The sequence below is a fragment of the Platalea leucorodia genome (assembly GCF_965183815.1).
Source record: "Platalea leucorodia genome assembly, chromosome: Z".
In the NCBI taxonomy this organism is placed as follows: Eukaryota; Metazoa; Chordata; class Aves; order Pelecaniformes; family Threskiornithidae; genus Platalea; species Platalea leucorodia.
Window position 1 is genome coordinate 80,611,857 of NC_138858.1, and position 18,529 is coordinate 80,630,385.

Consider the following 18,529-nt stretch of genomic DNA (forward strand, 5'->3'; position numbering starts at 1 on the left):
ATATCAACAGTGGTAAATATAATGTTTTTAAATACAACTACTAAAACAAACGTTCAGAAAGAGGATGTTTCTCAATGCATGCTACTTAAAACTCACAGTAGGATGTATGTTCTCATTCTTAAAAGCAAAATAAATTCAAAAGAAGGAAAGTTTCTACTGCTTTTGAGGGAATATCTAAAATCCACAAGGTTTACAATTTTATATATTAAAACGCATGTCATGACATGTGTATATGCATAAGAAATGATTCCATTTCTAAAAGAAAAAAATATCCTCTCTCCACTGAAACCTTGATTTTGAGTTCACTCCAAATTATAAAGTGTAAAACTTAAACTGTAACACAACTTTCGCTGTGGTAGCATAAATAATCCATTATAGCAAACAAAAAAAAGAAAATTAAATTTTGAATCAGCAGAGTTCTATTCCAAATACATCAGGAGTACTGCAAGAAATTTTACACTAAGATACACTGAACAACATCACTCTGAGAAATGGTTGAAGTTAACAATTGTTCATCAGGACAGCCAAGCAGGGAAAAAAATTGCAGTATCCTGGGATTTGCATCAAACTTCTCAAATATTTCCAGTGGAGCCTTCTTCCAGGCAATAACATATGTCATAACTTTAGCCTTGGCTTACTTTTAACTATAAAGAAAGCCCTAGGCTTCAGAACACAGAGTAGTGAACCCATGGAGAAATCTATTATGGACTAAAGCATGTAGTAATTTAACAGTGTGTCTATCAACATCAAAAGAAACAACCTTATAACCAGATTTGACCTGTATATAGTAAAAACTAAACTTCTCTGAAAGGTTGCAGAGCAGTCTAAGCATTCCAGCTGCTTCCCTTAGTCTTTTGACCTCTACCTCATCCTGTGCACTCCACATTATCTCTTAAACCACTGACTTCTCCCTTAACTTGTTGAATCTTCACATACTTCCCCTTTCCTACAAGCAAAAGAAAACGAAGTTTTGTCCCATTTAATAAATTTTGCATGGTTTTACATATAACGTATAAAAATCTTTTTAGTGCTCTATTCTGAATAAATACTATTTTTTACACAGAACATTCCCGGAAAGCCTTCCCCTCATTAGAAAGGCTGTTATCTCCTATTGTTTTTAATGAAAATGAAGCGTAAAATGGTTCTTAGAAAAGAGGCACTCTTTCAACATGTCCACTGCTTCCCTCTGGGAACCATGAAAGAAGAGCTAAACCGCCTTCAGGAGAGACGGTGGTTTCCTTATACTGTCAGAGGCTTCCACTTAACTCAAACTAATTAACCATTTTACTTCTAAATTCTGAGAAAATTAAATCTCCACTCAAAGGAGAAGTGTTGAAATTTTGGGGAGGAAATGTTGCTTTTTCTCTCTGAAACAAATGGCTTAGTCCTTACATTAAAAGAAAAGCATAGCACAAATTTACCCGTGAAATTAGCTCTATAAAGAGAAAAAATTATGTGGACTGTAAGAAACAAGACATTTCTGTATTAGACCTTACAATTAACATTTGTGACACAGAGTAGTTCAAATCTAATCATTATATTATCCAATAATTTATGGGAAGGAATGATGAAGGAGGATAGTAGGAGCAGAATGAGCATATCCTCCTTCTTCATTGAAACATGGGGGTTTCTTAACAGGAAACAAAAAGAAAATAAACCCATATTTTCCTGCAAAAGGCATCTCAACAACCCAAGGAAAGTATCAATTTCTCAACTTTGAAAATTTCTGAAGAGCAAACAAAAATAGTTTCGTAGTCCTGGAGATAACAGAGCAACATTTTGAAATACACCTATAAATATGTGGACCAAATCCTGACACAAGTCAATGCAGTTTTGCAGGAAGTGATGCCTAATTTGACTGGGGGCTGGAGCATGCTTTTAATTAATCCTTTCCACACAATTGCATTAAAGAACATCTACTAAGCAATAAAATTAAGGAGCTGAAGAGACTGAAAAACTTAAGCTTGCCTGTGTACAATTCTGCCAATACCATTGTACAAGACTCTCAGACTGTGAACCACACCGTTCTCTCGACACATTCCAGTAAGTACTGTCCTCCCATGAAGACACTTACCTCATTTGATACTAGTGTTCCTACACAACTCACAACTGAAAGAAAGATAAGAATTCTAAACATTCATCATGTTCTTCAGATTTACAGGTTTTTGGTTGCACATATGAGAAAGTCAAGGACTTACCACCTTGTGAGACACATTAACAGAGTATTCTGCACAAAATATGATTTATTAATTGTTTGTTTTATTTTTCTAGTGGACAAGTGCAATCTTTAACCATACGGATTTACTTAATGTGTTCCGATATGGAATTTCAAAGCAAATGCCAGACTTCCTTAGTCTCCTTCTAGCTTTCATATCTAAGAATACATTTTACTATACCTATACCTGAACACCAGGAAGTGAGATGTGATCTCTGCAGAATGAAAAGAGCAGTAAAGAAAGGCATTTCATTCATACTTAAAAATGAATGCTATTTACACAGAAAGCAAAGGATATTGTTTTAACAACGACTGTATGGAAGGAGATGTTTTTCATTTCCATATTACTTACAAAAATAATCATTCTGAAGATGAAATTACAGACACAGGGACAACCAATAAACATGTAAAGGGCCTTCCACAAGTTTGCAGAACTCAGGTAAGGAATTAATAGGTAACTCAGACCACAGCATTGCTTTTGGTACAACAGTCCTTGATCATTACTGAGCAAAGCAGGCTATGCAGGGTATCGCACATACTCCTCAGTCAAAGGAAATCACACCTACCCACAGAATTGTGCCTGGGAACCTCTGCTTTTAATGACAGTCCATGGGACCACGGAGAACCTCAAAAACAGAGAAGAAAGCAATGGAGAGAGGTTCTCCTGAGTTTGCAGGAGGGCTAACAATTGCTCAGAGATCTGAAATCTCTTGATCTAATTCATGGACCCATACACTTCAAGATCCCATGGCAAAACAATTTGGCATTAGTCCCATGAGTGACACTGAATTCAGCATTTTGTAGATTCTCTCTGATTCGCCCCTACTCCTCCCTCTGTACTGGTCGTCTCTTGCTCTTCCACACTTGGGGATGATGGGGAGCTTGGAGCTTTTGTTTTGATGTTTGTTTTAAGCAAAAGGGGTTACCATGCATTCTCCACAGAAACAGACAGCTGGAAACCAGATCTAGAATTCAATTTTCAGCAAGAAACCTGGAAGGATCTAGAAGCACAAGCTGCCCTAGCTAGACTGCCTGCAGAAGATCACAGTAGCAAAAGCCAGGGAAGGCAGGAAAATCAACACCTAAAACAAGTTCTTCCATCTCTGATACACAAAAGGCAGAGAAGGAGGTCCTGTGACAGACTGCCTGGAAAAGATGGTGACTGCTGTTAAGCTTGAACTCAGACCACCTGGGAAATACAACAAGAAAACGCATTTTCAAAAATTATCCTGGAACAGAATAAGCTTCCGTATGTTTAGACCAACAAAAATCTGCACCTAAAATACAGTTCTGTGTAGATTAATGAAACTAGAATAAAGCAGTCCTTGTTGTAGAATCAACAACTGTGCTATGGGAACATAAGAGCTTGAGATTTAAGGTCACTTTCAACAAACATTTAATGATGCCTTCAGAGAACATCTTCTCACAGGCCTTTCATGGTAATCTTCAGTCCAAAAAAGATGTAAAAATATTCATAACACCTCAAATTCTGGGTACTGCTAATGATAAATTAGGGGGTTTGGGGCATTTAGGGCAGGCAAGTGCCTCTTAGTTCTGCTGAAGGAAGATGGGTCCAGAGAAGAAAGTGGTAATTTTTTTTCCCATAAAATATAGCAATAAATGCAGAGGCTCAACCTGTTCTTATGAGAGACTCACAAAGAGATTGATCAGCCATCTCAAATGTCCAAACACTATGCCCAATAACTTCTAGAAAAATTTGACTTATATTAGTATGACTTTCAAAAGGAATAATCTGGACAGAACTGATTATAGCATAGTCTTTAACATACCCTACAACCTTCACATAAAGCTAAGCTCCCTGTCATACAGCTCACTATTAAAACGTGCTAACAAGTCAGGTGGAAATGTGATACCAGCTTATGAGACTGTACAGCCTCTGGGGCAATGAATGTGTCTTTTTTCTTACCCTGTAAATTACCTGGCATTCTTTTGGGAGCCGTAAAAACCAACAAGAGACCCTCACTCATACAAAAAGTGATCTTTCAAAGAGCTGTGGAGAAGACACTAATAAAACTTTACCTGGAAAATAATCAAGATTTTACTATAGCTACTTGTGAGAATTAATAGATCCCGCTTTGCACCAACACCACGTGGAAGAACTTCCACTGTAAGGAAGGTGAGAGAGGCACAGGAACTTCTGGACTGTAAAAAGATCTTAACTGCTATGTACCAAAATCGTCTTGTAAGGACGGACTTTTCAGGTACCACCCCTCCAAACCCAGGGTCCAGAGATGTGAATAAATGGCCAGGCCTCAGGAAGAGGAGAATGGTCACTTGTGGCAGTCAGAAGTTCATTGGTAGGGGTGCTGCTAAAAATTCATTCTTCTCCAATGAATCACAAGGTTTTATTTCCCCTTTTGACCCCATATGTTTTCAGCTTGTAAAGAAGTGGAAAGAAGGCAGGAACAGGATGCACGTTGGAACCTCGCTTCTCTCAACAGAAAAGCTCAGTTCAAAACCCAGAGAAACGAGATCTTAACTAGAGAGATGAAGAGATCTCCTTAGGACACTGTGGAGAAAGAAAAACCCACCATTCTACAGTGAAGACTAAATTTTGTGTCAGAGCATCCATGTAAATGATTTTTCACAAGACTTCAAAGCATGGAGAAGTTTTCCTCCAAGAAAAGTAATAGGTACCTGGAAAAGAAACATGGGGGCTTTTCTGCTTCAAATAAGCTACTCCTACTGAAACGCCTGCAATATTAATAGGCTAGGTGAGCGAGCAGCAGTTTTCTTTCCCGAGTTACCTGAAATGTAAACAATTTCTAATTCTAAATAATTTACATTAAAACTTCAAGGCCAGAACCTATCTCCCTGATCCAGCATACGCACTTTTACGACATGCATCTGTCTTTTCCAGCCTAAAGTATATTAAATAAATGTACCTAATGAGTTCAGAACCTTGTTCACTCAAGAAAACATTTGCAATTGCAAATCTCAATAGAAAATAAAAATAGAGTCTGTTTTAGATAATATGGAGGAGCTGCAAATACTTAACCTCAGCATAAGCATTGAAAATCTTCTTTTTAAAGCCAGAACAGGCCTTTGCTTTTCTGTTTATTGGATTTTTAGTAAGATGAACATTGTTAGTACTGCAAGGAGTTACAGCCTCCACCTTGAGAGTCACTTCATGTTCCTGCTGTCAGACATGAAAGATTCTTCTCCTCTCACTAGCTCGATAAAAATCAAAGTTGTATTAGTACAATCTGAACACAATGAAATAGTACTTCCAAACCCTTTCTCTGCAGAATGGGGATGATACTATAAAGAAACCTGTACACACATATATATCAGAAAATTTAAATAATTGTTACCTAAAAGAATTTGGTTTTACTTTTGTTTTACACAAATAGTCAAGAACAGACTCAGTTGCACAGACTGATAGGCACACACAGGTTAGGACTCAGTGTACTTGATTAGGCAGAGTTGATATTAGAGGGAACTCTGTATGCATTCTTTTTCAGGACCGCACTACAGACAGAGTCGAAGAAGGGTCCTGATAGTCTTCCCACCCGAGTATATTGCAGATGTACGAAGCCCAGCTACAAATATTTAATTGTATTCAATGACAGGCAAAGCACATACTGAAATCTTACGGAGGAGTAAATAATGACATAAACCTCATCTCTCAAGAAAGCATTGTCTGGAGGCGGGGGCAGGGAGCAGAAATCAAATGGCATTATTTTTGCAACTGAAGTTAAGATATTGTAAAACTTTGAGTAAACTTTAAAAAACCCAAATCTTTCCGTATCTATTAATTTTATGAGTCCACCTATGTGTGTTCCAGACTGACTCGCAACTATGTTGGCTGAGGCAGCAGTATTTTACAAATCATTAAATCAACTGCAAATGCTTTCCTCCTCCATCAAACATTCTTAAAACTTTCTCTCTTCACAAGAGCAAAGACAGACAAGATATTGGTTCAGCTAATTCAGCCTACTTAGTGTTAAACATGACATGTATGGTGTAACCAGATCACTCACACCTTCACGAAGACTGATTATTCTGGTCAAGTAGAACACATACCTAATAAAAAATTCTGAATTGCTAGTATGAATTAATAAACAAGCCTTCTGTGCTTTTTGTACTTGACAATTACAGTTTTCAGATATGACAGTACAGCTACAAATGCTCTATTACTTGACCTGCAATTTAACACCAGGGTTTTCATTTACCAGACCCCTCAGCCTGATGGAGAAGCCAGAATCCAGCAACTGGCTCTCTGACAGTCTTCACTGACGATGGTATTTTGACCCCTCTGGAGTCAATGGCAAACCACTACATGGGTCAGGATTTCACTTAATAAATGTTCATCTTCCTCTGCTGTGAAATAGGCTTGGCTTTATTTTACAACAATTTTGTCATGTTCTTTTAATATGATACACTCAGAAAACATTAAATACATGTAAGACTTCAAAAGTATGCACATATCATGGTGCAGACTCTCTTACTAAGCAAAAAGCATATGATACTAAGGAACACCATAAGTCTTGCTAGATATTAGATGAGTTTATCTCAACTGTGACAGAAATAATGCAAAAGCTAGCCTTTTTCTGTCACCTTAAAAGATTGAGAATGTGTTTTAGAAATAGCTGGTGAATTAATTTCTAAAATAAACCAACTTATTTCTAAAATAAACATTCATCCTCTCTTAACACAGACTGATGTGCATATAGAAGCACACCATGATTTTGTTTTTCCTTCATCAAATGTGACTTTATACAGTAACTTAAACATTCAGACAATCACCAAATTGTATCATCACACACAGAACTCATTTGAGCATTTCCTCAGTTTTTTTGAATTATGACAATACACATCATAATGTGGACAGAACTGAGTTTTTGTAAGAAAGACACTGGGCTATGGCAGTCTAATTCTAATTTCATCTGTAGAAATATTTTTCTGCAGTAACTAGACAGTATTTCTAAGACAGACCTGGAAAAAAATCAAGGAAAGAGGCATCAAAGTTGTATCGTGAGAGTTATACTCCCCCTTTAGACTACATCAATGGCCCAAAGGAATGATAAACTCAATAGTGGTCTGCCTCCTAAGGATTTCGTCAATAAAAATGAAATCACCAGATAGAGAGGGGCTGACATAGTAGAAGGAACTAAAATCCCATCCTAACTCTGGAATGCAGTTCTACATTTCTGGAGAGCTCCATTTACATTATGAGAATGAAAACGGAATGAAACTGTTATAATGTTTCGGACACTAGTTTCTAGAATATTTTTTTAGTAGTAGTAGCAGTAGTAGTACTTGCAGGCAAAACACCACCAAACTCCCTGTTGTGTTATGAACTAAGTCTCAAAGGCATCAAAACTGGCATAATACTTTTACCCTTTATTCCGCCTGTTCTCTTGGATCAGATCATTTTGCATTTAACTTGTTCCATGATGCTTAAGTGTTTATTATGCTGATGAAAAATACCTAATTCAGGATACAAAAATACCTGAAGAACAATCACACTTTAAGTCAGTATGGTCCTGACAGAAGCCAGGTGATTAATTCCACCTACTGAACAGTCTTTTCTTTAGCACCAGAGTACGGATATTTAGACAGGACATATCTGTGCTTCCATTTGCCCTGTGCCTTTGTAACCAGCCTGATGTGTCCATGGCGGGGGGGACAGAAGGACATTCTTCATTCTTCATTAACACATGGGACAGCACTTTGATCTCTGAGATGGCTTCCAGGAATTTTCCATATGGTGCTGCGTAATCACAGAATTAGGAAGTCTTAATTCCCAGGCATCCCCAGAAAACTGAGTTACTTATATATGACTGACACCTGCATTTTTGAGCCACTGTAGTGCAGAAATACTTCTCTATCACATTTATACATACAATTAATGAAAGCGTGGTAAAGACACACAAAACTTACATAGTCATGAAAGGCTTTTGCTTCACTTGAATGTTCACATGTTTCTCGTCTTTCTGGAGCTGCACAGTAGAGATCCCAAAATACACTGCAAGTTAAGAAGTTACAGAGATGGTGAGAAAATCATTGTAATACTTGTGTAGATTTTATGGTGTACGCACACCACACATGCATGTTCATATATAGAAACAGACATATCACTTCCTTGCCAAGGAATGAAAACACTTGCCTCTATGAAAGAATTTAGCTTTGTAAAACATCTATGAAGAATCAAGTCCTGCTATCTGATTCTCTGACACAAGCAGTGCTGTATTCCTTTAATGCCACTATAGTGTAGACCAAGAAGCTAGTCTAATATACAAGGTATAAGGGTATAAAGCATATTACTGAGGCACTGCATTTAACCTCATCCCTCTGGCAACTGCTGCAATTAACTTCCACATTGCATGGGAAGGGACAGATTTGTAATATCATAAAAAGGAAAGAAACTGGAGAGAAAGCTGGGAGTTCTTCCAATGTCCAATACTGTGCTTTAAACAAAAGTTCCAGAGAAACAGGTGTATGGACAAGAGTAGGAAATAGATGGGTATGTCCTTGGGTTACAAAGAGTGGGAGGAAATGATGGTACTCCCATCAGTCTTTCTCCCCAATGCCCTTCAAAGAGCGTTATGCACAAGTCAGTTCTAACACAAAGTTTCTGGAATGAAATTATGTGTATACTAGAACAATGAAAAGAATAAAATTTGTTAAGCATTTCATAGTGTTTCCTCTGTGGCTTAGACTTAATCCTCTGTAACTTAGTCCAGGACCATAATACGGTGTCGTGGAAAATTTGAGCACTCTGCTGCAGATAACCAAAATTAAGGATAATGCAGACATCAGAGATACAAGGAACAAGTTCTCCTTGCCAGGCTTCCATCACACGGCTAAAAGCTATGAAAGAAAGGTCAATGAAGAATATGCCACCTTCCACACCGCTGCATGAATCACTTGAGGTTTTGTGTTCAAATGGGACCACTTCAAAACTTGTAAATTCTTGTACTCCTGACAGTTGGACATATTCTCTGTATTTTGTATTCTTTCAAATGGAGGTATATTGGATATATTCAAATCATGTGACAACTAATAAATACCATAGCTAAACAGCAGTGACTATGAGCACTCTTTTATCCTTGGGAATTCTACACACATGTGTCTCTGCACACCAGTATATATAAGCAAATGGTATCATGCATAAAAAATTACAAGTCAACCCCATCTCTACCTGTATTCTGAGCTGAGAGAAACTATGCAAATGCAGACACTGAAGCACCAAGCTCATGCTAATGCACACTGCCTCTCAAAAAGCCTGCAAGCTTGGGTTCAGCTAATTACTTTCATATGCTATTCATAGAATCATAGAATAGCAGAATCGTTAGGGATGGCAAAGACCCTTAAGATCATCGAGTCCAACCGTTAACCTAGCACTGCCAAGTCCACCAGTAAGCCATGTCCTCAAGCACCACATCTACACACCCTCCAGGGGTGGAGACTCAACCACTTCCCTGGGCAGCCTGTTCCAGTGCCTGACTACCCTTTCAGTGAAGAAGTTTTTCCTAAAATCCAACCTAAACCTCCCCTGGCACAGCTTCAGGCCGTTTCCTCTCGTCCTATCACTCGTTACTAGGGAGAAGAGACCAACCCCCACCTCGCTACAACCTCCTTTCAGGTAGTTGTAGAGAGCAATAAGGTCTCCCCTCAGCCTCCTCCTCCAAACTAAACAACCCCAGCTCCCTCAGCCGCCCTTTGCAACACTTGTGCTCTAGACCCTTCACCAGCTTTGTTGCCCTTCTCTGGACACACTCCAGCACCTCGATGGCCTTCTTGGAGTGAGGGGCCCAAAACTGAACACAGTACTCGAGGTGCGGCCTCCCCAGTGCCAAGTACAGGGCACTATCACCTCCCTGGTCCTGCTGGTCACACTGTTCCTGATGCAAGCCAGGATGCCATTGGCTTTCTTGGCCACCTGAACACACTGCTGGCTCATGTTCAGCCGGCTGTCAACCAACACCCCCAGGTCCTTTTCTGCCAGGCAGCTCTCCAGCCACTCCTCCCCAAGCCTGGAGCGTTGCATGGGGTTGTTGTGACCCAAGCGCAGGACCCGGCACATAGCCTTTTTGAATCTCATACAGTTGGCCCCGGCCCAACGATCCAGCCTGTCCAGGTCCCTCTGTAGGGCCTTCCTACCCTCCAGCAGATCGACACTTCCACCCAACTTGGTGTCATCTGCAAACTTACTGAGGGTGCACTCAATGCCCTCATCCAGATCATCAATGAAGATATTGAACAGGACCGGCCCCAACACTGAGCCCTGGGGAACACCACTCGTGACCGGCCGCCAACTGGATTTGACTCCATTCACCACCACTCTCTGGGCTCGGCCGTCCAGCCAGTTTTTAACTCGGCGCAGAGTGCACTTATCCAAGCCGTGAGCAGCCAGCTTCTCCAGGAGAATGCTGTGGGAGACAGTGTCAAAGGCCTTACTAAAGTCCAAGTAGACAACATCCACAGCCTTCCCCTCATCCACTAAGCGGGTCACCTTGTCATAGAAGGAGACCAGGTTAGTGAAGCAGGACCTGCCTTTCAAAGACCCATGCTGGCTGAGCCTGATCCCCCAGCTGTCCCGCATGTGCCACATAATGGCACTCAAGATGATCTGCTCCATGACCTTTCCCGGCACCGAGGTCAGGCTGACAGGCCTGTAGTTCCCCGGATCCTCCTTCCCACCCTTCTTGTAGAGGGGCATCACATTTGCTAACTTCCAGTCATCTGGGACCTCCCCAGTTGACCAGGACTGCTGATAAATGATGGAGAGTGCCTTAGCAAGCTCCTCTGCCAGCTCCCTCAGTATCCTCGGGTGGATCCCGTCTGGCCCCATGGACTTGTGAGCATCCAGGCGGAGCAGCACGTCAGTGACTGCCACCTCTTCGACAACTGGGGCTTCACTCTGCATCCTATCTCCATCTCCCAGCTCAGGGGCCTGAAAACCCCGAGGATGACCAGTTTGACTATTAAAGACTGAGGCAAAGAAGGCATTAAGTACCTCAGCCTTCTCATTCCTGTGACTAGACTGTGGACTGAAGACTGAGGAAGCTCGCATCTATATGTAGAGTCTCTGTATATACTGGTTTTTTTTCAAATGTAATTATTTAGCATGTGTAGAATGATCTCTTAAATGCACAATGTACTGGAAGGTGGTGAAGAAAGAAATGCAAGCCACCTTGTTTCAAAGATGCTTTCTTATGCACTATGCAATATTTGTTTTCCTGTAACTAATACCTGTATCTTTTTCTAGACGTAACTTTCTGTTCTTTCATTCCTTAACAAGAAAATGGCTCTGGATCCTCATCTTCACATTCCTTTTACAATATTCACCTGAATTTCTTGCCTCCAGCTGCTGGAACTAGCAATTGACATATTCTAAAAATCAGAGGAAAAGAAAATTGATACTTACCACCACCAGGAATGCAAGAATCCTGGGGGCTCCCCCAGTGTGATGTTTTTTTCCCATCTTATCTAAAACAAAACAGATAAAATAAAAACAGAGGTGTACATTTTTGTGATCATTGTGACTAAAACACATTACATAATTCAGGCAGATAGCAAAACGAAAAATAAGAAAATATTTCATAGTTATGAAAGGCTTTATCATCATCAATCTGGATGGCTATATGATTTACTTTATTACACTTATTAACACAGCTGATACTGAAAATAAGCTTTTCTTAGTCTAGGAATGCATATTTTAGAATTTTTTTTTTTTTTTTTTAAGATTCTGAATAGAATTTTATTAACGACATATTTTCTATCACTCTGCCACTGAGATGGGCATTATTTAAAGGTAAAAAATGCATGACCACTCTCCCCTCCAAAAAAAGTATTAAAAAGTACCCTTAAAATGATCTAAAAGATTTTCCAATTTGCACTAAGGAAAACATAGAAGACACAGAACTAATGTTACTGATTCAGCAGGTGGCAGTCTTCCCTCCGCATCCAAAGCGAGCCAGTGTTTTATAATCCTCAAGGAGTGCTTTACTGTTAGAGGTAATGTGGCAAATACAAGCAGCACCAGTTATAACCCAGTTTCCCACCACTCAATGAAAATGGAAAGCTAGTTTGGCTTGGTTTGTCTCCGCTGGCAGCCTCTCCTGAACAGAGCTATTCTGGCTATGACTTGTTTCCCACCTAGGAAGCCTGGTTTGTTTAACACTGTTTTCAAAGTAAATGCAGTTTAAGAACTCTTAACCTTGAATTCACACTTTTCTTGTTGATCAGCGAACCCATCAGACAACATAATGCATGGTGACAGCGTTCTGTCTCTCTGCAATACTTCCCAAATGCTGCATCTTAACTATGATCACACAACCATTTTATTAATGCCATAGTCATTAGTTTGTCCTGAACTACAAAATTAAATACTTTGGACTACAATAAAGCCTATATAACTCCTGAAGGAGCTCTGCTGCAAATAACTGGAGGTCCTGCAGAAATCCACACAACACTGCACAGAAGAATGTTTCATGTTAAAACTGGGTGAAACTAGGGCGTTGCACACACTCCAAATTCCTCCAGTTACAAGTACACATAGCATTATTTCCTGTCCAATTTTGTTGAAAAAAAATTGTTAAAACACAAAGCATATTCTGCTCTAGAGACAGAAGTAATGGCAGACAAAAAGAGGATTATTTTAGTGAAATGCTTAAACAGCTTTAATATGAAAGGTATTTAAAGATATATATATGAAAGTACATAAAAGCTTACTATAAAAGGTAGATACAGTGTTCACAATGCAAGCGGCACTGGTAAAGCTGCCATTTTCCGAAAGAGACTAAAACTTTGATTCTCAACTCCAACTTGATTTCCACATCCAATTCTTAAGAAATTTAAACACATAAAAGTTCTGTCAATAGCTTGCAGGAGAAGAATTTGTATCGTACACCTAAAAATATTCTTTGCACTCATACAAAGTAACCTAGAGTAACTTTGATATATTATCTGAATACAACTATTTTGCTATTTAAAAATTATTTTTTAAAGGTAACCTTGAGGCACTATAATTTCTGTTGGTAAATTTGGCAGAATGAACCAACTGTATGGTGCCTAACCCTACCACCACCATGTAACAGTAGCTAATATATAAAAAGCATCTTTTAAAAAACTCCTGCTTAAGCGCTGGCAGATAAAAATATTAATAAGAATGAAAAATGTAAGTAAAAGCCAAAGCTACTATGCAGGTATTACACACTATTCAAATACACTCCTCTGAGGCACAATTGCTCCTCACACGCACTGGGAATGGCTTGGAAGGACTTGTGTTAATCACCAGGAATACACAGTACTTCTGAGAAGTTTCAAAAGTGACATAATGAAGAGATGTAATGTACAACCAAAACAAAAAATTGTTCCTGAGGTTGAAAAATCATTCAGTTATGAGTAAAAATTATGTCCGTCTACCCTGGACTTCAGGACAGCAGACTTTGACCTCTTCGGGGATCTGCTTGGTAGTGCAAGGTTCTGCACATGGGTCGGGGCAATCCCAAGCACAAATACAGGCTGGGCAGAGAATGGATTGAGAGCAGCTCTGAGGAGAAGGACTTGGGGGTGTTGGTTGATGAGAAACCCAACATGACCCAGCAATGCGTGCTTGCAGCCCAGAAAGCCAACCATATCCTGGGCTGCATCAAAAGAAGCACGACCAGCAGGTCGAGGGAGGTGATTCTCCGCTCTCGTGAGACCCCACCTGGATTACTGCATTCAGCTCTGGGGTCCCTAAGAAAGACATGGACCTGTTGGAGCAGGTCCAGAGGAGGCCACAAAGATGCTCAGAGGGCTGGAGCACCTCTCCTATGAGGACAGGCTAAGAAGAGAGTTGGGGTTTTTCAGCCTGGAGAAGAGAAGGCTCTGGGGACACCTTATAGCAGCCCTTCAGTACCTAAACAGGGCCTACAAGAAAGCTGGAGAGGGCCTTTTTAAAAGGGCACTTAGTGATAGGACAAGGGGTAATGGCTTTAAACTGAAAGAGTGTAGGTTTAGATTGGATACAAGGAAGAAATTCTTCACTATGAGCGTTCTGAGGCACTGGAACAGGTTGCCCAGAGAAGCTGTGGATGCCCCATCTCTGGAAGTGTTCAAGGCCAGGTTGGATGGGGCTTTGAGCAACCTGGTCTAGTGGAAGGTGTCCTTGCGCATGGCAGGGGGATTGGAACCAGATGATCTTTAAAGTCCACCCCAAACCATTCTATGATTCTATGATTCTATGTCTGTGTCGAAAGCCCTCGCTATGTCTAAGCAGTATTCATGCTCTTCAAAGCAGGGCTTGATGAGAAAATTATCCTATTCACAGGTCTTATGCTGGTCCTTTTTAACAGGATGTATTTCATCTTGAGAAATTTATTCAGAGAAGGAGCCTGAGGGGAATGTGGAAGTTTGAGGCTTGTTTGAAGGGGTTTTGTTTTGTTTTTCAAAAAATACATACATTTGTCTCACATGGCAGATGTCAGTCTGTCTGATCACAGAGACTTAAAAATATTTATAAAGAGTTATTAATTTTAGAAAAATACCCTCATTGTCAATTGTATCCATTGAGCTCATAACCGGTGATTGATTAACTGAGAAATGCCCACCTTTCTGGTCCATCCAAGCTAATGGGAATTATTCCTCCAAGCCTAGAACCTAACCTCAAGGATAGAAAATACATGGGATAAGGATCAGCTCTTCAAGCAAAACATAGCAGCTGGGACACCAAAGGAAAGATTCTGGAGCAGAACAGCTTCTTTTGTTTCAACAATGACGTGGTTTAGATGAAAGCTAGTTGTGCTAGCCCCTTGCCATTTTGCCAATTTTATGATGAATTGGTATGGAACAGCTGTTGAGTTACTTCAACCCAGTACTTCATGCCATGTCTCCTGAAAGGAAGTACATTTGCAGATCAAGATACAAGTGTTACAGCCAACAAACTGAAGAGCTCTCTGCTATCAAGAGATCCAGGAAAATGCTAGATGAACTTGGGGTCCTATGTTTTAGAGATGAAGCCAACAAAGCTTTGAAGGCTGTACTCAACAAGGACCACAAAGCACAGTTCACTTTCTAACGGAAAGATCAGCAGAGGACTTCTAGACCTTACTGACTCATAGAATCATAGAATCACACAACAGGTCAGGTTAGAAGGGACCTTGAAAGATCATCTGGTACAGTCCTTTTGTAGGAAAGGGAGCCTAGATGAGATTACCTAGCACCCTGTCCAGTTGCGTCTTGAAAACCTCTAGTAATGGGGACTCTACCACATCCCTGAGGAGGTTGTTCCAGTGAACAATTGTTCTCACTGTAAAAAAAAAAAGAAATGTCTTTCTTGTATCACGATGAAACCCCTCCCTGTGCAGCTTGTACCCATTGCCCCTTGCCTTCTCCATGTGGCTCTTTATGAAGAGAGAGCCTCTGTCCTTTTTGTAGCCATCCTTAAAGTACTGGAACACTGTGATGAGGTCCCCTCTGAGCCTTCTCTTCCCCAGGAAGAAAAGACCCAACTCCTTCAGTCTTTCCTCGTAGGGCAGGTTCTCCAGCCCTTTGACTTGTGGATCAGTTCTATGAAATTTAAACCAGACACAAAGCATTACAAAAATACAGGAATGCTTAGGACAACAATCTCTCAGTTACCTAGTAGCAGAGTGGATTCCATGACACCCAGCTTAAATTTTCCTTTTCTTAATTTTGTTGCATTACCTCTTAGCCATGTTCCCTGGTAGATCCTTAAGGAAGGGCTCTTAACCTTTCTCATTTATACATATGTAGATACCACTGATCTCTGTATAGCTCAGACAATCTATGTATGCTTACTATTTTTATGCCTGAATGTTCAGTTTTAGGGCTACTCTGAACTATCTCATCTTTAAATCCACCCAGACTATTCTGGCAGGTGCAGACTGCCAGAGCAGAGAGGGCATTGAGCCCAAGCAGCTATGTTTTTTAAGGAAGGAGTAAACTAATACAAATTTCCTCCTGAGACTCCTCTTGGGTGTCTCCTACACCTGAAGTACTGTCACAACAAGCTCGCCGCAACAGGGCAGTTGCTTCTCAACAGCCATGAAATGGAAAAGGATGAAAACACATGGAAAATCACAACTTTCATTACATCATAAATTCGCTAGAAGACTTTTTTTGCACTTCTCTTAACTAATGCTCTCTTGTTTTGATCCCATATGCCAATACTAACAAAAATGGCTGACTCACATGGGGTATGGATTTGGGGCAGAGCTATTTGTAGTTTACAGCCCAAGACTGAATGGGCATTACAATACTAAGACCTGTCTGCTGCACAGTGAACTACCAGTTTTTTTCTGCTGCTTTTACCACTTGCCACTTAACTTGTGCATTTTAGTTTATTTTCTCCAATCTGTATTAGTGTACAGTTTTCTCAATCTGAAGCTGTGTGCCCAAATGTAATTTTTTCCAAGTTTCTCCATATCAGTGATAACTGCCTCTGGTTCCAACACACAATCATTCACAAGTATTGTCAGCACAGTATTTACTGTTCTGTACTGCAAATGAATGAGGTAAATAAAATCACAGCTTTGTGTGAAATCTAACGGACACCTCACACCAACTCTATATGTTATTTGTCCCTACCCTGTGCTCTACGTATTTTGGCTAGTATCAGTCTTAATTTGAAAGATTTTATATATGTTCTTGTATTACAGTCATTCAGGCCTGAGAGTTTCTCTGGAACCCAAGACTGAATTAGTTTTAAAAGCTAAGTTTCACGACACTGTATTGAATGTTTCCTAGAAATTCAAATGTCATACCAGTTATACTTCTGCCAACTGCTCATTTTGCAAATATATCATAAAACCAAAATGAGCAAACGAATCTTGCACAGTGTATTATTTACAAATGACAGCTGTTTTAGGAAAGCCAAGATGATACCCTCTATTATTTTCTCTCTTATTTTTCCATTGCTTTACCAAAGAGAAAAAACAATTGTCAAAAACATAGTTTACTATAAACATAAACTCATACTACCATAATTCTACCCTTTTTCCTTATCTCTGCTACATGAATTTTCTATAAACATCACAAACAATGCTCCGGGTTCTCACCCTCCCCTCTCCCACCTCCAAAATGTCATCACCAGTATAGTAATTTTATTAGCTCTTGGAGGAGTATCAGTTGAAGCAGCAAATTTTCCTAGTACAACAACTTGCCTATTTTTTTCCTCACTTCTGCTCACCATTCAACTATTATTATTATCTTAAATGTTCTTGTCAAAGAAAGATTAAAAACAATAATAAATCCAAAAGACCTCAACATGTTTGGCATACAGGTATTTTTGTATCCCAGAGTAAATGTAAAATGCTAAGGAGACATAATTTACTTCAATCTTCAAAATATGTATACAAAGTCTTTGAAAGATGAAAAATAATAACTATTGTGTAAAGGTAAAAATTCCATTAGCAGTTGAAAGTGTTTAAGAAACAGGACCTAAATGGTTGTAGTGATAATTGATTTGCCAGATGAAAAGAAGTGGTTAGAAGCATAGTAAGAATAAACAGAGTTCAACAGTGCTTAAGAGAATGAGAACTGCAAGTGTATGACAGTAGGATGTAAAATACATGATCACTGTCTATTTTGGAAGGGTACATCATTCACAGTTGGAGATATCAACAGTAAGTTAGAAGGTCATCAAAAGACAGTATTGTCAATGCATTTTCTAACATGCAGATTTATTACAGAAAATAGATGAGTCTTTCCCCAATGTCGTAGCAAGTCACAGAACGGGGATAACAAATCACAGCAAAAATACTTATGCAAAGGCATGTTGAATGAAATGGCAAACTGGCTTCTGCAGAATCAGAAATCTATACTGATCAATGCAAACAGAAATTCAAGATTGTCACTGCTGTTTATTCTAGACCAAGGTCTATTTATTTCAGTTGCACATATTATCAAGTTGTGTAAGGAAAAAAAGGATGGGGAAACATACCTCTGATAAAAACGTCTGGGCTGATTTCTGTGCTCCTACATGGAGCAGATACTCATATACGTACAGTGCTAATCTGAAAAATAAACAAAAAGGACAACATTTAGTATAGTGCATTTGTTTGTTCCTCTTCTTTAGAAACAAGGGATATTAGAAGTTTGAGGTGCACTCTATTGCCTTTCACAAACCATTATATACTGAACGTGTCAAATCTATCATCTATACCAGAACTCTTAAACTAGACATGTAGGTCAATCTGAGCAGAGGTGTTTAAATAGTAGTTAATTAAATATTATTAAACCCCCAAATTACTTAATGTCAACATTTTTAATGCTACTTGGACAAGTGCCCAGTGAGCTAACTGACCCACTGCTGCTCTGTATTTGCCCGCTCTATGC

The 18,529-nt window shown here is 39.5% G+C and overlaps 1 protein-coding gene across 16 annotated transcripts in view; it reads right to left on the bottom strand.

Moving 5' to 3' along the window:
• Nucleotides 1-18,529, bottom strand: part of SSBP2 (single stranded DNA binding protein 2) — a 204,927-nt gene that overhangs the window by 142,809 nt on the left and 43,589 nt on the right. For all 16 annotated transcript variants that reach the window (XM_082335677.1, XM_082335678.1, XM_082335669.1 and 13 more), the window contains exons 2-4: nt 18,135-18,207; nt 11,613-11,674; nt 8,123-8,207 (exon numbers count right to left, since the gene is read on the bottom strand). In XM_082335677.1, coding sequence (XP_082191803.1) covers nt 8,123-8,207; nt 11,613-11,674; nt 18,135-18,207 — 220 coding nt within the window. The remainder of the gene's footprint in view (nt 1-8,122; nt 8,208-11,612; nt 11,675-18,134; nt 18,208-18,529) is intronic.